At 35.3% G+C, this 21,134-nt stretch overlaps 1 protein-coding gene across 2 annotated transcripts; it reads left to right on the top strand.

Annotated features, from left to right (window-relative positions):
* The first annotated feature begins 6,130 nt into the window (after positions 1–6,130).
* Positions 6,131–19,923, top strand: LOC105045368 (uncharacterized protein At5g02240). Of its 2 annotated transcripts, XM_010923627.4 has the most exons (9): positions 6,136–6,523; positions 8,954–9,066; positions 9,197–9,250; positions 9,398–9,482; positions 10,044–10,149; positions 11,094–11,180; positions 11,433–11,530; positions 19,191–19,300; positions 19,637–19,923. In XM_010923627.4, the coding sequence occupies exons 1-9, from the start codon at positions 6,232–6,234 to the stop codon at positions 19,700–19,702; spliced, it is 1,011 nt and encodes a 336-aa protein (XP_010921929.1). In that variant the 5' UTR covers positions 6,136–6,231; the 3' UTR covers positions 19,703–19,923. The 2 variants fall into 2 exon arrangements, with proteins under 2 accessions (XP_073114012.1, XP_010921929.1); XM_073257911.1 differs by lacking the exons at positions 19,191–19,300; positions 19,637–19,923 and adding an exon at positions 15,916–16,001 and having other exon boundaries at positions 6,131–6,523.
* The last annotated feature ends 1,211 nt before the right edge of the window (positions 19,924–21,134 follow it).

The following is a 21,134-nucleotide window of genomic DNA, read 5'->3' as shown; positions in this document are numbered from 1 at the left end:
TTCAATCAAGTTTTCAATCAAAAGAAGAGAAAAGAAAAGAAGAAAAATCCTAACTAAGATTTTTCTAATTCTAGATAGCTCCTAACTGTCAAGGTTACCTTCGAGCACTCCAAGTTTGAAATCAACTAACCGAATCAGTCAGGTAAATGTAAGATTGGTGAGAGATTTTTCATATTTTCGCAACGGATATAATTAGATAACTACTTTTCTTCGAAACGTAGTTTCTGAACCACTTTCCTAGACACTGACAGGCTAACCCACTTGAACCCAATCCAACTCTTGGATTTCTTTGTCCTAATGAGCTCGGATGTCCCTAAGGCTGACGTCTAATCAATTTTATTTAAAGGTTAGGTTATGTAGATGCAAGAAAATGATTTGTGGACTGAGGAAGGTTGATCAAATCTCCACCTTATCTGATTAATGGGTGATACCCTTAAGATATATTATGAAAATGTAATGCAAAGAAAGCAAGGTGACCAAATAAAGTGAAAAGTTTTTAAAGTTTAGGTGTTTCTTTATATTAACTAAATCTTATGCGATTAGTATTTTCTTTCTTTTTATGTTAATCTAATTGCAGAAACTAAAGTAAATGTTGCGTTTTGGATTAGTAAGTTATGAAAGAAATGAAAAGATCCAACTAATAAGGATTTAAATTAGCTAATAAGAAGATGAAACTTATGCAATCTAAATATAATGAGAGAAATCTAATCTATATTAAAGGTAGAAAATTAACTAAGCAAATAAAGCAGCAATTAAAAGAGAAATCTAAGAATTAAAGATAATGATCTTTTTTTTAATGCAAATCAAAATCTATCCTAGGACAACCATACAACGTAACCTCCTATTATGCTAGGACAACCTTATGTAGATTTTTAATTTGACTAAAAATAATTAAAAAAGACAGAAAAGAATTACAATACTAAAGCTAAAAGTACAAAAAACAAGAATCTGAAATACAATTTAAACCCGCCAAATCTCCGGCAACGGTGCCAAAAACTTGATGTGTCTTAAATTTACCGCAAGTGCACGGTGTACAATGTAATACGTCCGACGAGTACGAGTCGATCCCATGAAGAATTGGATTTTAAATTGTATTCAAATACTTGCTCAGACGAGCTTGAAAGAAAAAAAAGAGAGATTGTTTGTTGAATTACAAACTACTAAAGCAGTAAACTAATCAAATATAAAAGGTAAATTATCTAAAAGATGTAGGACTTTTGAATCTACTAGACCAATGAATTAAAGAGTTTTCATATGGTTTTTCTTATAATGTCCCTTGATTAAGATGTAAAACATGAACAAACATGGATCATGAAGAGATTTAACTCAATTATGATCTATCGAGTATTTTGTTATCACTCTAATTAAGAGACTCTTCCTTTCTTCACTTCTCTTGTGCTGTCTAAGTATAGGCTATGAAGAAATTCTGACCCAATTATAACCCATCAAGATTTTCATAAGAAAAAAGAAGAAACGGTTTAGAAAATTATGAGCTTTCTACCAATCATCCACTCTTGCATCGAACCAAGTATGGACTATCAAGGGATTCTGACCCAATGATAGCCCATCAAGTCTCTTGACAAGAGAGATAAAGGGAGAAGGACTCTAAAATTACAAATTCAAAAAGAGAAATTCAAAAGAAATGACTTTTATTCATGGTCTAGCTTCAACGCAAACCCCATAGAGATTGCTTAGCCAAACATAGTTGATTTCAAATCCGAAGAAAAATTAAAATAAAATCTAATTTTACTTGCTGAAATTTAACTTGAGGTAATTAAAAATTACAAAATTAAAAGATGCAGAAATTTAAACTATCCTATTGTATAAATTAAAATTATAGAAAAAAATAACTAATTTATTGTTAAATAAAAATTCTGATTATAAAAATTTTTAACTCCTAAGCCATTAACAAGACTTAGAGTTAGAACAGAAAATAAAATTTCTACAAAATCTAGCTTCTCTCCCTCTTTTGGCTTGGGACCAATCTTTTTCTGACTGACTTTCCTTCTCATGTGTTAAAAGAATGAAAAAAATGGGAACAAGATAACTAAAAAGTTTAAAAGATGGATATGTCCGTCTGTCATATAGATCTTCTATAAAAATTATAAAATAGAGAGAGATATCTCTCAATGCAGAAACATTGAGATCTTTTCATAGATGCAGGCAAAGAAGAAATTTTCTTAGGGACATTGAGATCTTTTCATAGATGCAGGCAATGAAGAAATTTTCTTATTGTTTAGACGTGGGACTATATATTTTTTTCTATATCATGCATCTCAGATCGCTTCCAAACTTCTTTCCAAATCCGCGCGTGCCTAGAGCCTTCCACCGTTCAATCCGCATTCGCGTCCCAGGCTCTTCTGTGTCCACTGCGTGTAAAATCCAACCAACATCCAGTTTTTTTTTTCATGTGCGACCATATCCGAAGATCCGTGCTCACGCTGGCTTCTCAACCGCTGGACCAAAAAAAAAAAAACAGCCATCATTCAAATCCCACGAGTCCCACTTCCTTTTGTTGCAGCCTCATTCAAATTTTTATGCACCCAGGCTTCATTAAATTCTGTTCTCAAAAATCGTGAGCCCACCATCCTTCTCTGATTCCTATTTTTTTTTTTTATGCATGGTCCATGATGGACCGGGTCTAGCTCCCTTCCTTGGTGGAATATCACGGGCCACATGAAGATTAAGTGGTTCACGGTGGATCAACAATTTACAAATTGATAGGCTGGATTTTCGACTTTGATTTTAATTCTATTTTGACTCTATTTTTTTATCCCATTCGATCTTTTAAGTCCGTGAATTGGACCCTTCATATTAATATACTTTTTTTTCTATAAAATATATAAAAAAATATTAATTTTAAAAAAAATAAAAATAATTTAATAGATAAATTAATACTTCTATGGATAAATTTATACACTTATCGTGGACCCAATCTTCAATTTACCTGCAAAATAAGTTAGAAAATATCAAATTCAAACCGATACATGTTAATTAATGATGTTTTGAGTATGTTTAATATATTAATATAAGTGTTGATCAGGAAGGCAATGAAGTTATATGCTTTCATCCGCACCATTTCTCTTTTTCTCTTAAAAAGGACTTGACTCCTCCTCTAATGCCAATCTATTGCCACAATGCTCTAGCAGAGTGCTGACATAGCTAGAGTCAGTCGTCAGTCAAAATCTGTGATATCAAAGAATATCTGCAAAGAAAGTCCATACTCATCAAAGGTGTTTCAGTGGGGCACCTTCCAATGCTTAAAGTAGTCGAAGCTTTGAGGACAGTAGAGAGAAAAGATAGCAAGGGCAGAGTGAGATTTTTTCTTACTTGAGCTTGGCTTACTTTGGAGTCCCCTTTATATCTCTTTTTATTTGAAGGTTAAGCATATAGGCTATTAGCTGGGGTCTAGATTTGTTAGGCCTATTCTTGCAGACCGTTGGGCCACATTCTGACCATCGTCATAGAAAAACCTCCTCCACTCTTCTGTATCAAGATTGTTAGTCATGAGTGTCAGGTGCAGACTTCACCTACGTGAATGGTGTCTGGATCCATAACTAGTGTGATCTCATCACATCATCTTGAGTGCACCTTACGGAGAATTGATCCTATTTGATGGATCTCCCCCACAACAAATGTAATACTATTTTCTTTTATCAAAAAAAAATTGAAAAAGATATATACACACTCATACACACACACACACACACACATATATATATATATATATAGTTATGTACCTACATACATACATAGGTACACATGTATGCGTATGTATTTATTCAAAATAAATTAAAATTACCTATTATGTCTTGGAAAAACTAAACCTCAAAGCTTCACTTTCTCGTCCAGTGGAGGTGATCATGGAATGGTAGACTTTGCATTCAAAATAGAGTAGGTAAATAAACTAAGAGATATGGTGGTAAACTTTCTCCTTTTTTTTTCTTTTTTTTTGTTGAGAAATAGAAAGTATTTATTCAAAATAAATTAAAATTACCTATTATGTCTTGGAAAAACTAAACCTCAAAGCTTCACTTTCTCGTCCAATGGAGGTGATCATGGAATGGTAGACTTTGCATTCAAAATAGAGTAGGTAAATAAACTAAGAGATATGGTGGTAAACTTTCTCCTTTTTTTTTTCTTTTTTTTTTTTTTGTTGAGAAATAGAAAGGAACCTAAATTATATTATTGAAGTTCAATTTTTGAAGATGTACCATCTATGAATCGAATCCAAAATCTATACTTTGAGGTACATCTCAACCGGCATGATATTCTCACATTTAAACTATCTAATTAACCTTGGATTCATATTCTATGGTATACATATAAGCCTATGCACTAAACTTTCTCTCCCATGTTGGTGTTGTGGGATTAATGAGAAAATAGAAATAACAAATAAGCAAGACAAATCAATGATATTATCTTAAAAAAGATAGTATTTTCTCCACTAAGATCGTAATCCATAAATATGCAGGTGGTTATTTGAAAAACCTACTTCCATGATACAATACCTGACTCTAATATGCTTTTTTTTAATTTACATACTTAAAGAAAGATAAATCAATTAGAACCTTTGGAAGCCAAAAAAAAAAACAAAAATATAATAAAATAAGAAAAAATAGATATTTTTTATATTTTCTATTTTATCAGGTTATGCAACAATCCAAAGGATATTATTCAAGATATGTGTTTTTTTTTTTTCCTTTCTCTTCGTTACATAAGAGATGTGCTCTTTGAGAGGACACACTAAAAAACTGTACAAAATTTTGGGTTTAAAAGTAGCGCACCTATTGTTACCAAAAAAAAGAAGTGCACCTGTTAATTTATAATAACTATGTTGGTTTGCTATAGGCCCCAAGCTATCGGAAATAAAAGATAGTTTTATCTAAATAATATTATTTAAAAAAATTTAAAAAATATTTTTTATAAAATATTTATCAAAATATTATTCAAAATAAAAATATCCTGTCATAAAATAACTTTATATGCTGACTCACTACAACTTATGCTATGTGGATGGTGGAGTCAGCAATATAGAATCATCTTATAATATAGAGATTATAAATCACTTTATAGTAGGACGACTTATAGAGTCATTCTATGATAGAGCGACTTTAAGTAACCACCGCTCTTGCATCGAGAGACCCACTAGACTCTCCAACTATTGAGAGAAAGATTGGGGAGGATGTGGGAAGGGGCGGCAAAAACTGAGAGGGCCGAGAGGAAGAGGTTCGAGGGATCTCAGTCCCCGACCCTCTCCCTCTCGGCCCCCGCCGCCCCTTTCCATTCCCGCCAATCTCCTTCTCGATGATTGGAGAGTCTAGTAGTCTCTCTGTCTGGGATCAAAGTCGCTCCATCATAGAACAACTCAGAGTTATCCTACCATAGGACGACTTTATGAGTCATTTTTTTATAGGACGACTCCACATGGCATGAGTTATGGTGAGTGAGCACATAAAGTTGTCCTTAATTTGAATAGTATTTTAATAAATATTTTATAAAAAATATTATTTTTATAATTTTTTAAATTAATATTATTTAGATAAAATTAACAAAATAAAAAAAATAAATTTTTTACGTGTATACCCTTTCAAATATTCAAATTTATAGAATATCTCAATAAAATTACTATTTGTATATATATTCTCATATTTTTTTTTGTACATCTATTTATAAAAATATTTTAATCATTTTAATTTTAAATTATTAATTTTTAACGATATTAGATGATATGAATATATATATGTAAAAAATATATTTTATAAAAAATATATATATAAATATTAAATTTAAAAATATATTTATATAAATTTAAATATTTAAAAGGATATATATAAAAAAAATTTAAAAAAAAATTGGAAACGTCCCGTAACGGTGGAGCAAAGGTAGCGCCCACCCTTTTTTTTTTATTATTTTTTATTTTAAAGAAAATAGAAGAACAGTTGGTCCTCCAAATGCAACCAAGGCTCCATGACACGTTGCTACCACTCCTTACACTGAATGCAAATGGGACCCACCTCAAAACTCCCCCGAATCATCCAGTTTCTCCCACGTCCTGATCAGAATTTGAGACCACACAACTAATCACCGGACTCCATCAACCACACCTTCCGTACCATTTTTACCAGCTTCCCCCAGCTTCAAATTTATCGTCCTAACAAGAAGCCTGTAACCGTTCTGAGGCACCCTACCATTTAGATTCTGGACACCTTTCTTTCTTCTCCTTCTCCAATGGCTCTCAGCCTCTCCTCCCACTCTATCCGTCACCTTCCCTCCTCCCTGGACAACGCCCGGAAGAGCGTTCTAAGATGGCCTCCTTCTGTTCCAATCCCACCACCAAATCTCATGGGCTTTGGTCGTTCTTTAGTCGCAAGCAAAAGCTGTGGCAATGAAGGAAGGCTTGTGACACATGCAGTGAAGGAGGAGCAGACCCAGTCCTCTGGCTTGGCCGGAACGCAGGTCTCTGAAGCTGTTCCCTCTTCTAACAAGCATGTTCTCGTCGTCGGCGGGACTGGCGGCGTGGGTAGGCATTCCCATGCCCCTCTCTTCATGTTTCTATATCATGAGCAAGAATTGGAATAAAGAAGTCTTGTTTTTTTTTTTTTTTAATGTGACATGTTTTTAGGGAATGGCATTCTGGTCGACTATTTGTTATGTTATGAAATTTAATTATTGAAATCCAATCACTGATGGAAGTGATTGAGTGTCAATTTTTTCATGCAAGCATTAGCATTAGTTTCAGTGATGATAAAAGTAGTGGTGATAGGGCAAGCAGGCAATTTTAGGTAGGAAAAATTGGGGAAAGTTGATGACTGCATCTGGTTGAGAGCATGCCATTTAATTTGTTTCACAAAAAACACATAATCGTTAATCAGAATTACATATTATATTGTGAGTTTTATTTTTCTTGGTCCTCAATGACATGGAATGGAGAAAATTGTTTGTTTAAAGAGAAAGGAAAGGTTCAATGGACCAATAATTGAGTCTCTTACTATTGCCAATATTTTTTTTTTTTTGAAAGAATAGTGTTCAGCGTCTCAAATTTGAGCATGATTATGCTGGCTGCTTCTACAATTTACAGAGCTTAGGTCTACTTTGGTTTTTTTAGTTCATTAGCCCTTCCCCTTGGAACAAGCCCTCTAAACATTGAACTAATGCCGAGAGGTTCTCTGACAAAACCTGTGTTGATTAAACCAACAGACTCCTACTAAATGACAATTGACATGGCTCCCTTTTGCTTTTTGCTGTTGCAGAAGTACAAAATTTAACCTTTATAAAGATTCTTTATCCCATATATAGAGAATTGGATTTATGGAAAAAATATGATCCATCAACATCGGAGAACGTTTCACAACTGGCTATTAAAATGCTATTGACTCTTTGAGTTGATGTTGTATATTCTTGGGCAAGGAAACTTTGAGTTGATGATGTATATTCTTGGGCAAGGAAACTTTGAGCAAGAGAGGAGCCTATGGTTAAACCTAGAAGAGTAGTTGACAAGTAGGAGACCCACTCCATGGTTATGCAATTTAAGCTTATGCAGTTAAGATCCCTATTCGAGAGTTCCCTCTTCCTAGAAAGAGTTTTAGATGGAGAGAAGATTGCAAAGTTTGATATAAGAATATTATTCATGTCTAAGTCACAATTGTAAGCCAAAGAGCTAAATGAAAACACAATTCGTATTAGACCTCATAGTTTTTGTTAATTCTTCCAATGATGTGACCAAAGCAACAAGTATCCATATAACACTCGAAAGTTTGTCCAATCGCAAGTACATCTCATACTCCACATGCATGTCATGTTTCAGAGTTGTGTAATACAGTTTGAATGAGGCTCTATGTGCCTTTCTTTAGGATTTGGAAGTAATTTGAAGTTATGGTTAGCTAAAGTCATGTCCCTTCATGTCAATAGATTTCAACCAAATTTCTTATAAGCATTACAAAAATTTTCAACAAATTTTGTTCTATGATTGACAGTTTAAATAGATTTTAAGCTCTTAACTTTAAATTTAATTTATCAAGAGCAATCATAAGGATTTTATGGATATAAATCAATATCTGTGCATGTTCATTGTAAATGTTTGGCATCAGTAGTTTGACATGTCAATTTAAGTATGGGTTCTTAGACTACATTGCCTCCCTGAGTTGGAGAATTGTTTCTTTTGAGTTTTGCATTTCTGCTCTGTTGCAATGATGAATTTGTCTTGATATTCTTCTAATATTGTAATATCTGGGAGAAAGTACTTAGAATAATTTTCTTGTTATAGATGTACGAGAAATCATCTTGTCATGCCACACTTCTATTGACCTTTTGGTTGCTCATTATAGTTGATATGTGTTTTCCAATTTGTACAACCGAATGGCTCAAAAGAATAAGATTTTATACCCAAGCCCCTTGTTGCAACAATCAGAATGTATCCAGAGTGGTTGCCATCCTATATTCTGGAGGATGTTCGAGTGCATCATTTTTTCCATTTTTTTTCTTATTGAATTCCAATCAAAGAAATGCAAATAACATGCATGAGTTGAAATGGTAAAAAAAATTGTCAAGATTACTTAAGAGCTCACCGAGATGTATATATTTTTTGCCTTGTGAATCTGAATAGCATGCAACACTGTGAGGAAAATCGTTCTCTTCCAGTGGGCAAACATCTTAGCTCTGCTGCCAAGCAGATACAATCCAAGACTCTGCTGCCAAGCAGATGGCAATGCACTGGGCCACTGGCACTTGATTTTATAAACCCCATTATAAAAAAAAAAAACAATATATTCTTTGCAGTGGTGTAAGTAATTACATTATATTTTGCAAGTTAGCATAAGGATGATGTAACAAAATCCTGTGGTTTTAGAGCCTCATCTGGTATGTTTCTGTTTTTTCAGTTAAATGTTGCTTGTCCAGACCAACTCACCTCTGTGGATTCATATATTCTTTCATGCATATAATATGTTTGCAGGGCAGTTAATTGTAGCATCACTTCTAAGCAGAAACACCAAATTGCGCTTACTTCTAAGAGATCCTACAAAAGCTACATCTCTGTTTGGTAAACAAGATGAGAACACTTTACAGGTATGGTAATCAAGTTACTTATTTAACATGTTAACTCATTTCCTTTATTTTGACGTGTTAACTTATTTACTACTCTGGTACTTGCCTTTATATTCTAACTATAGTTTTGAGGTGTTGTTATTTGTAATAGGTATGGCAAGGGGACACACGAATTCCGAGTGATTTAGATCCAGCTATATTTGAGGTTAGTCAATTTGATTTTTCATTCTAGTTTCAGTTTCAGGATATAAAAGTATCATTTTGATATGTGGCTCAAAAAAATTATCATGTTGACTGTCAAATTATTTATGACTGCTTTATTAAATCAAATTATAGGACTCTTGTTTCATAGGGAGTCACACATGTAATTTGCTGCACCGGAACCACAGCATTTCCTTCGAAGAGATGGGATGGTGACAACACACCTGAACGAGTGGGTAGGTATAATGTCTCTGCAGATTGCACCTATTTGTTTAGGAAAAAAATGTATAATTTTCCTTAACTTTTATATTACTAGATGACAGTGACCTAATTCCAGTTAAAGATATGAGGTACAATTCCATTACCATGTGTTCCTCATAAAATGAAAACAAGAAGGAAAATAATAGAGGAAAAGGTTCATGGGCATAAGATCATGTTAAAATTATTCTATATGAAGATGCACTCACTTTCTCAAATAATTCCATCGTACTATAGTGTCAACATTCTTCTTGACAAATGCTAGAACAATTTGAATGCCTCTTTAACATCTCATAATAACAGGGTTTTCCTTTTCTGCTCCTTGATGACAACTAGTGATTTACACAATAGTTTTCTGTACTATTCCTTCTTCACTTTGAATTGTGTTGGGCTGTTTTGTTTTTATATTTTTCCTTTAGGTTCTTTCTTTTTGACTTTTCAAAAGCCAAAATCTTTCAATCACACTATGAGAATTTGTAGCATGACAGTTTAGAAAATTTTGTCCTTTCAACTTTCTCAAACATAATTGTTGTTTGAAGATTGGGAAGGAGTACGGAATCTTGTATCAGCATTACCACCAACATTGAAGAGACTCGTTCTTGTATCATCAGTTGGTGTTACAAAATTCAATGAGCTTCCATGGAGGTATGTATTGTCAATTATTGCATATTTGAAATTTTGATTTGACGATATTGAGAATGTAAAGTTTAAAAAGTGTCGGGCATATTTTGGCACAACTGAAACAACAGTCTCTTAGCCAATACCGTTAAGAAGACCTGTGCAAGTGTGTGTTTAGTCCCAACTTGGTTATGCACCGGATAAATCTTGGATACATAAATAAGGCCACTTTTCCACATAACACCTTTTGGCTAACCTTTTTGCATGCGGTCCTAAGTTGTTACAAGTGGTATCAGGTCCATAGTCCATGTGGATTAGGAAACACTGCAGCATGGACCTTTTTAAGGATGACCACAGTCCAATTGTGGTATTTGTGATTTGATTTGATGGGATTTGGACTCTTAGCCTACAAAGATGCCAAAGCATAAATAGAGGATTGTGTGTGGACCTATGTAGGCATATGTTTAGTCTCACATCAGTGATGTACCAGATAGATCTTAGGAAAATATACTGGGCCAAGGAACCTAAGTAACACCTTTTGGCTAGCCTTTTAGGTGAGATTCTGGATTATTATAAGTTTATAACCTTCTTAGCAATTATTGTTGCCTGTCTACTCTTCTAGTCATCAATACCACAATAATAATTAGTCTATCTATTCAATTTTCATCTAAAAATAACCAAGAAAGTCATTACTAACCTTCCTATGCTGAAACTCATAGTCAGCAGCAATACAAATTTCTATGAGGTTCAATATGCTAAGCCTTGCTTGTGATGCTCGTTTTAGAACACAACTCCTCGAATCTAGAAAAAAATTATCAGAGTGCTTAACTTTGAATGTTGATGCATAGTCAAATAATATATGCATTCTTGGTTATGTTTCATTAATGCTTGTACCTTGGTTTTAGAATTAGATAAAATATTTGTGCATTTGGTAACTTAGCTTCTAAGTTGTGGTTGTTCTGTTTGAGCAGTATCATGAATCTCTTTGGTGTTCTTAAGTTTAAGAAGATGGGGGAAGATTTTGTTCGCAGTTCTGGCCTTCCCTTCACCATTATCAGGTGTGTAATATTTTTATATTATGTAGATAATAATCTATGTTTATATGAGGCCAAGGCTCTGAGAGAGGCCCATTGACTGCTACCATATAGCTTTTTGGCCCTTTCTCTATGTCAAAAGGAAAAAGGAAAGAACAGCTGATCTTCTTACCATTTTCTTTTGATAATTGTTCTTACCTGTATGTATGTATATGTGTGTTTGTATCACCAGAGTTATTATATTTCTTGTTGATAGAGTATGGCTACTTTTGCCAGGGCTGGAAGATTGACTGATGGACCATACACTTCATATGATTTAAATACATTGCTCAAAGCAACTGCAGGGAAACGACGTGCAGTCGTCGTAGGTCAAGGTAACCCTCTTGGATGAAATTGTCGTAAAATTGTCATGATTTTTCATATGTATACATACTGTTTTGCCATCTATTATACTTCACATATCATATTATAAGGCCATGGTTTATCATATTTGTATAAGTCATTTGATCTTAAACTTCTTCATCAAGCTTTATTATCATCTTCCTGGGTTTCTTTTTATCACTCTGGAGCATCTCTAGTAGTCAGAAGCACCAATAGAGGTTACTGCCATTGCATTTGACTATTTTTCCAAGAGCAATCTTTTCCATTACATGTCAGATTGGTTCCGTTACAACAAGCTCTTGAGCTGATTCCTTTGGATCATGGCCAAAATCCTGTAGACTAACTATAACCATCACTAGAGAAAGTTCCAGATGCACAGATTTATCAAGAGTATTTCTTTCCCACAGAGATGAGAGCAATAATGGAGGTACTCAATTATTCTTCGTTGTCAAGTACAACCATTCATTTAACTCTTTTCTACTTGTTGGAGGCACTTTTCATCTCCTTTATCAGCCACTAGAGGTCAAAATTACATCCAACCTGTTAGGTTGGGGATACCCTCCTCCCCAGCTTCAAAGTATACATGATGCAAACATATTCCTTGAATTTCTTATATTGTTGAGATGTTGTTGATTGTTGATGAACAAAGCATATGACTTTACATCCTCAAATTTTGAGCTTATTTAGGGTTGTCATTATTTGTTCCCATGGGCATAAAGTTCTCATTTTGTGTTTCTCTGGAGGTCTGAGTGGCTACATACTTTTAGCCTCGAAAGTGGTCAAAATCTCATCGTGTCCATTTGTTGTTTAGTCTTTGTGTTGTTATTTGCTTCACCCTTATGATCACCTACGGATTCAAGACCTTTTAGCCATACCATATAGTGTGGTTATTTCAAAGTGGTTTTATTCTAGCTCAAATTGTTCTTTCGGTTTTTTCATTGTTCGTTTTTACGCATTCTCTCCCTTGATAGTTGCAACATAAGCTTGGCATCCTCTTTCTACTTTGTTGATTTCTTCTCTGCACCAAATTGTCCACACTTTTAGTCCCTCTGATACTCTTCATGGTCCACTGTATTGGTTGGTACCGGTGTATACCATGCATACTATACCATATCAGTACCGAACCGATAAGTGGCGGAGCCAAAAAATTGAGTTACGGAGGGTCAAAATAATACATATAGGACATAATTTAAAGTTTTTTATTATTACTATTTAAAATTAAAATTGCAAATGATGTTCTTTTAAAGATATAAATTCATCAAGAATAAAATCTAAACTAAAGGTCTCTGCAATTTTTCTTTCAACATAAACGATCAAGCTATCAACAAGAAATTCGTCCTCCATTTTGTTGCGCAATCTAGTCTTCAAAAATTTCATAGCTGAAAAAGCACATTCAGTAGTTACAATAGATATTGGAAGAGTCAAAACAAGATGAATCAATCTATCAACAAGACAATAAATCTTCGACTTCTTCATCTCCATTAAATATTGGCACAATTCTCTAATAGTTGACAATCTTTTCAAGTCTAGATCATTAAGAAAATCAATACAAACATGTTGTAACTGATATCTCAAAGTAATCCTCTGATTCTGCGAAATCAAAAGGATAATACTTCTCTGTGAGGGAACAAATAGCATCAATGTCAAAGAACTCACTATTATCTCCCTTTGGTTTTTTGTTTTGGCCATACCCATCATTATCTCCTTGAGAACTACTTTCCTCGCTTTTCTTAAAGAAGAAATCAAGTTGTTTTTGCTTCCGATCATTGATGATTAAATTCCAAGCAAAGAATGACCTAAAACAATAGCAATTAACAAAGAAATTATGCAAAGAATGAGTAACTCACTAATTTACTAATTAATCACATAAACTAAATGTTGGAGAACAAAATACAGATCACAAATACATCAATTCAATTCATAATTTCAAACTAAAATTTAGCAAATTAAATTTTAAACTAAATTTAATAGAAAGAAGACAGACGAATCCACATAAATTATTTAAGAATTACTCAATTTTAAATCCTCAATTGAGGGGTTTTTTTCGTTGAATCGCTGATGCCTTATTCGATCAATTGATGCGACGACGCCCGACAATGGCGGAGGGCTAGTGGAGTGGTGGGATGCAGATGCTAGCTTCTGGCAACTGATGACATGTGAGGGGGAAGAAGAAACAAGAGGATGCACTGGTGCAACGCGCGGTGGGGGAACCCAGAGGTGCACTGGAGTCTGGTGCAACACGCCGTGCGGGGGGGATGGGGTTTGGAGGTCATTTTGTTTACCCTATTAAAAAAAAAGTGATGACATCTTCAAAAATGACTCGAGTTCGACGCATCAGGGGCCCGGGGGGTTGGAGCGCAAGTTGCAACTTGCGACGCATCGGGGCCCAAAGAGTTAGGGTGGGGGGGGTGGTGTGGGGGCACGGGGTTTCTCAAGTGTCAGGTCCATATTTCCTTTTAAAAGGGGCCAAGGCCCCCCCTGTGCCTCCACGTAGCTCCGCCACTGGAACCAATATGTGGTACAAGAGCTGTACTGAGTGTCGATACACCGAAATGAACCCCATATTGGGTATTACTAATATTATACATGGATGGTACCGGTATTGGTACTTGTTTCAGTACGGAGATGCTAACATATACCCCTTATCTTGAATGTGATTTTCCTTATGCCACCTTTGCTTTTTTTTTTCTTTTTATCTAGATATTAGGATGCTTCATCATGTTGACATTATTCAAAGCCAATTTCTTCCATTTATATCTATTACTAGATGCTGGTAACAGGATTCAGCATTTTGTCAATCTTCATGCACATATCAAGAGATTTGATTTGTTGGTTTCTTCAATGGCTCTAATTCTAAAACTTCCTGTTTTAAAACATAAAACCTTACACATACTACCTCCACGATCACTTCATTCTTCAAGCCCACTATAGTATCAATTCCAAGATATATTCCTTCCATATGGCCTTGGGGAAGCTCTCCTTTTATTCCTACTTCCTCGTCCTTCAAATATCTCAAAATGTGGACTCAAGTATTGCTTGACCATGTAAGTTTTTGTAGATCCCAAAGCAAAACTGTGGAACTTTGGCATGGGCCAAGCTTCATAAGTGTGATAGTGATTCAACTAATATTGGTTATTTTTGGACTGGTAGCTTTTTTGTTATATTCATTGATTAAAGAAAAGAAACATAAAGAATAAAAAAATCAATTGTGACAGAAGTTCCATTTCTCTTTAGAGCAAGGTCATAGTAAACCAAGTGATGGTTTATTATTTAGAGTCAAGTGGAATTTTTCTTTCAGTGGGTATCTCTTGTTCTAATGATGCAACATTGTAAATTTTGTTATGGTAATTTTTGGCATTACTTAATTGATTTTCTTGATGACATGAAGGCAATGACATGAATAAGATTTATAGGTGTCACCCAGTCAGACATTCTGTGGTTGGTGATCTTGTTACAATGGAATTCTCTGCATGGTGCAGATGTCATGACATATCCTATTACCAAGATACAACTGATAAAGGTTTTAAATCCTACAGAGCAGGATTGTCTTAATTTTCCTATGGAATGAGATGCACTAGCATTCCACCCCATCCCAATGCCGAGGATAGGGGATGTCCTAAGATGTGCCGATCAAGATACGGGAACAATGAGAGGGCAGTCCTAAGATGTCCTACGATATGTCAACACTTGAGATGGTACCTTATCCCAACAAGCAAGATGGTTGTCATGCCTTTGACCTCAGATCATGAGCCAAGGGTTAGGGCAACCACTGCATACTCATGAAGAACTATCCCCACGAGCATATAAGGCATCTTCTCATGATATCAGCAAAATAAATTCAACAAATTAAGTCCAAAATTTAACTATCTAAAATCAATTTTAATTTGTCATAAAATCCAATATTATTCAAAAGATCTTATATCAAACTTCACTAAGATTTTCAATCTAAATAAAGATATTGAATTCTGCTTCTAATCGCTTTCCCATAATGAATCCCCGAGTTAAACTAGTCCTCTGAATCTATAAAAATACTAAAATATAGAGTAATAAGCTAGACAATACAGTAACCAATCAACATTTTAGCTAGATAAATCCAGTAATAATAGCATACTGAAAGTAAGCATGTAAGGTACATCAATTCAAAATCCAGTTGATATATACAATACTTTTCAAATAAATATGCATGTGGATCCAATCATTTCACAATTCAAATTTTGTTCATAAATCAATTTCTTTCAAAACATCACTTTCATCTCAGCAGCTATGAACTAAATCGAAGTGCCACTACATAACCCCTAATGGTGGGTATCAAAGTTTCAGTGCACAACCCTCACGGCAGGATATAAAATTATCAGTATTTAACCCCTTCACTTTCTAGGTATCGAAGTACCAACATGCAACCTCTACCTGCAGGATATCAAAATACCTATGCACAACTATCACCGGTAAGGTATGGAAATACTAACAACCTTCACTGGCAAGATATCGAAATACTAACATTTAACCATCTCATTGGTAGTGTATCATAGTACCAACATTTTATCCTATTGACAAGATATACATATGTAGTCAAACTGCAAGTCAAAATTCATCTCAAATCAAAATACTTTTTCATATTCCAACTGAAAAAGTTCATAAACCATGCGACATCAAAATCAATCGATGTAATCCATATTTCATAGCAAATTCAATACATTCGATCTTAAATCATTTAACATATTGAAAAAGGATATATTTGACAATTCAAAATATCATGCATCGAATTTATAAATCATGAATGATTTAATATAAAAAATATTTTATAATTTGCTAATAAATTTAGAAAAAGTGAAGCATTACTTGCCTCATATGTACTCCAACAAATCCATATAATTTTAGAATTTTCTTTTAAAATCTTTAGTTAATCGATCATATCACGATATCTCTGTTGCTAAACATCTTCTTGTCGAGATGGCTACACCCCTATGCAGAATTAAGTCCAATAATCAGAATGGATATGATTAATTATGGAAGGATAAGATTGACGGTGGTCACATCTAATGATCCAGATCGATCAGTCATCTAACTTCATCTGCCCAAAGATCATACTATGATATAGGTGGTTCAACAGAGATCAAGGATGATCAAATTAATAGTATCCAACAAGAGTTACAATGGAGGTCGATACAATGCTTGATAATTAGAGGTTAGTTTGATGAAATAATTTTATTTAATCAAAATCTTATTAAGATACAGTTGACTCTATAGAGATCAAAGGTGATTAAATCTAGTGGAATCTGACAGTGGTCAAATGATAATGACCAATGTTCCCATCAGTCTGATTAAGATAATCCCATCAAATTATGATTTTAACTAGTGTATAGATAGTTCAATAAACATGGATGATCAAAAATTCAGTAGATCCAATCTTAATAAGGATGGTTGCTGGTACGTTGCCCTATAACCATGAATTAGGATCTTTTCACCAAGATTGTTCTAACACATTAAGATGGTCTTTTTGAAGATCTAAAAAACCCTAGGAGAGAGAAAAATAATCTAGAGAGAGAATCATGTATGGAGAGAACATATAAAGAGAAAGTGGAGAGAAACTAGAGAGAAAAACTAAGAGGAGAGAGGAGAGAGGGAAGAGAGAGAAAGTTCTCTTCTTTTCTTTTCATCTCTTTTTGTTCTTTTCTTTTCTTTTTTTCTTTTCTTTTTCTTCCTTTTTTGTTCTTCTTTTCTTTCTCTTTCCTTCTTCTTGGGTTCCTTTTAACAAAACAAAGGCCGATGGCCTTGGTGGTCAATGCCAGAAGGCCAGCAGTGGAAGGGGATGGCGGCAACACAACCAGAGGTTTGGTAGTAGGTTGTCGGCAACCATAGTTGGCGAAAGGATGCACAAAAATTAGCCAAAATAGGGCCTAACCCTTTTCTCAATTATTTTTGGGTACCCACCCACTCACCGATGGCTGGGCTTCAACACAAGTTAGAGAACAAAGTGGGGAAGGGATCAAGAGCTTGGATGATGAGCTCCGGCAACAGACATGGCCGAAAAAAGGGAGAGAGAGATCAAAAAATAGAAAATTTTCTTTTCTTGATTTTCTGGCGAAACTAATGATCAGTGGTGGTGCTTAATTCTATTGGGAGAAAGGGAAGAGAGAGAGGAAGGAGGGGCGGGGCTTACCTTAGGCTTTGACAGGCTCTCCAACTTCAATTTCCAATGGCACAGTGGCTTTCGAGAAGAAAACTCCGATGACTTCTCCAGCTTGGGCCCTCGTTCTTTGACGAAAAGGAAAGAGAAGCCTTCTTCCCTTTAAATAAAGCTAGAGGGGAGTTAGACTTCCTTCCGGCAATGATCTCCAACTCCAATTGGGAGTGTATCGAGGAAGAGTCTTCTTTCAATTTTTTCTTTTTTTATGCTTTTAGATTTGTGCCAATCATTTTGGGCCGCTTTTTTTTGCCTAGTGGCTGGGTTGATGAGGGGACAATGGTGAGACGGTCTTAAGATGTCCTACGATGTGCCAACAATCGAGATGGTACCTTGTCCCGACATGCAAGATGGTAGCTCATCCTGGTGTCTCGTGGGACATCCTGCCAGAACTTGAATCCCTGCAACTGATCACTTCATTCTTGAAGTGCATGAAAGGATCCTGGATGAATCAGAATAGTAGTGCCCAGATGGAATGAAAAATTGTTAGTCTCAAAACAGCATGCTAGTCTCCCCTAAGTTCTTTCTCAAGTAATTGATGGAGAGACTTGCTTTGTTTCTAATGCATGATATTCCCTTCATACTACGTTTAGTAGGCATGAATAGTGTGAAATATATCTGTATGAGATGGTCTTGAGTCGAGACAACCTCTCATACAATGAATGCTGCTGTTCATCAGATGGTTTCATTGGTGCATGTATTATCCTAATGTTAGAGCCTTTTTGCTGCTTGAAAATATGCCAGTTGCATGGTAAGATGCATCTATTTTGTAAGAAGTGGCTTTTCCTTTTTTCTCAAAAAGAGATCTCAGATGGGGAAATGCCTGCCTTCCTCTCCACACACACACACACACACACACACACACAGAGATCAGCCTTTATAAACAACGAATATGAAAAATAAGTTTAACTCATTTGTCTTCAATGTGCATCTCCAGCAAGGCATTGCTATCTCAACAGCTTAGCATGTTGCTTCACATGTTAAACAGGAAAGACATGATTACTATAGCATGTTGCTTCCAGTTCTCCATCATAATTCTAATTCAAAAAGATCTTCAAGGAAAATAAAATTTTTGTTATCTTCTTTGCACTTTAAATGGGAATCATATCAAATCTCCTGATTGCTGTAAAACATACCTTTGGATGTCCTGCAACATACTATCCCAAAGTATCATTGTACCTAGGGCATAACCTAAAATGAGATGCTGCTGTTCTGCTGGCTTGCTGGAAGAAAGGCAAAGTATCATTTACAGATATAAATCCAATCGTCATGCGCTTTACCAAGAAGTTAGGAGTGCAAATAGCGTGCTTCTATATGAAAGGACCCAATCTCACATATTTCTAAGATTCATGAATTAAAAGTACTGCAAAAGTTTTATTCTTAACACATCATCATATGTGGATGTTCTTCTACTTCAATCTTTGGTTATCTTTGGTTCATTTTTACAGACATTTTTTTCCATTTCATAGGAGACAAACTTGTGGGCGAAGTTAGCAGACTTGTTGTTGCAGAAGCCTGCATACAAGCTCTTGATATGGAATTTACTCAAGGACAAATATATGAAATCAACTCGGTGGAGGTAGTTATACCTATCGAATTTGAAAAATGCATCTTGAATAATTATATGCTTCCTTTTATAGGACCACTTCACAGGCTTTCAAATGAACTGGTTAGTTTATGCCTGAAAAAATGGGACCAATTAGCTTTCTATACTGGAAGTGAAGCATCATTTTTTTCAAGGAATCGAAGTGAAGCATTATAATTAACTGCTTTTTATGTTTACCTAATGTTTCTTTCAGGTATTTTGTTTTGCAATCTGTCTTTATTTAAAACTTTTTAAAAAATCTTGGTATACATTAAGAAGTTGCAATATTCACCTCTGGATTCCTAAAATGGCTAGCTTGAACTAATGCAGGGAGAAGGACCTGGACGTGATCCTGAGAAATGGAGAGAGCTTTTTAAGGCTGCTGAACTTAATTAGTCGATTTCAGAACAGTTTTTCCTTGGTAACATGTCAGAAGGGCAATATTCTATGTACGCTTGTATATAACTATGATGTCATCTTTTACATTCCTACTGTTGCTCGATACAAGCAATGTAAGATTCGTTTATTAGACGAGATAACAAAGATAGTACTCTGTATTCAGAAACATAACCTAGAGTAAATGAATATCACTTGTAATTTTCCTATTGGGATCAAAATCTCTCCATGGAGATGCATCTAGTGAGGGCCTAATGCCATTATCAAAGTATTCTCGGTTACTTTAGCTGATTTGCATACCCCACAAAGGTAGTAAGCAATCTGAAGTTTATGATGCAACCAGCATGAGGATTTGCCCATAGGCTAAAGGTAGTTGTTATAGGTGAAACTTTAGTGCCCAAACCGAAGACACGGATGGACTTTAGTCGTGGCCAACCCATACATCGGCCACTAACCCATGCATCGGCCGTCGATTTATGCGCAAATTTTCAATTTTATCGCCAACATTTTCATTCCTAAGCCATCAATCTATAATTGGTTTGTTGACTCTAGCAGCGGCAGCCGACACTATCTTCATGCACATTATATTGCCGATCTACACATCTACCATTACTCTCATCATCAAAGCGGTCTCCAAGTAGCGAACATCGATCCAGATTTCGAGTTCCGACCCCCATGTCGGCTCCAACCTAGGGATCTAATGTCGAACCTCATCTCCAACAGTACACATGGTGGGTCATCAAACCATGCCCCCTCAGATTTTATTTCGATCACCATATTCAGAAAGGTTGGCAGGAAATCCCCATACAATCCCGTCAAATCACGTCATCAGTGGGAGCAGCTGGCTATAAGCGAAATAAGACAGCTACAACAGCTTAATATCGAGAAAACAGACCAAAGATTTCGGGATAGAGCATTCAAAGGAGTCGAAACAACCTCCAATTCTTCTCTCCCACGGCTCTCACCTCTATAAATAAAGGTAATCAAAGGATCCCCAAAGTACATAACTCTCTCACACTCTCCTTCCATCTATTCTACCGATTTCTGACTTGAGCGTCGAAGATCTCTGTCGGAGCCAACTTATGGTCAAAATTTTATTTTGCAGGTCCGGTCACCATTATCTTAGCCGGATGTTGTCTCACTCCAGCTAATCCGGCCCAGGCCGAGGATCTATAGTAATAGTAGTGATCAATCTGATGTTTACAATACAACTAGGAAGACAAATTTGCTGTAACCTTAAGCCAAATGACTCAGGATTCTAGGATAGAGAAGATACCGTAAGATCTCAATGTTGGCTCTCCTAAAATAAAATGAAGGAAAGTGGAAACAAAATAAGAAAGATTGACGATCAGGTCATGACCCTGGCACATCATTCTCTTTTCACTTATATTAGAAGGCAAAGTGGTTATTTCTTTCATTAGTTCTTGTTAAA

Source organism: Elaeis guineensis, chromosome 5 (assembly GCF_000442705.2).
Source record: "Elaeis guineensis isolate ETL-2024a chromosome 5, EG11, whole genome shotgun sequence".
Taxonomy (NCBI): Eukaryota; Viridiplantae; Streptophyta; class Magnoliopsida; order Arecales; family Arecaceae; genus Elaeis; species Elaeis guineensis.
Note: the sequence above shows the minus strand (reverse complement) of the source record. Positions and strands in the feature narration are given on the sequence as shown.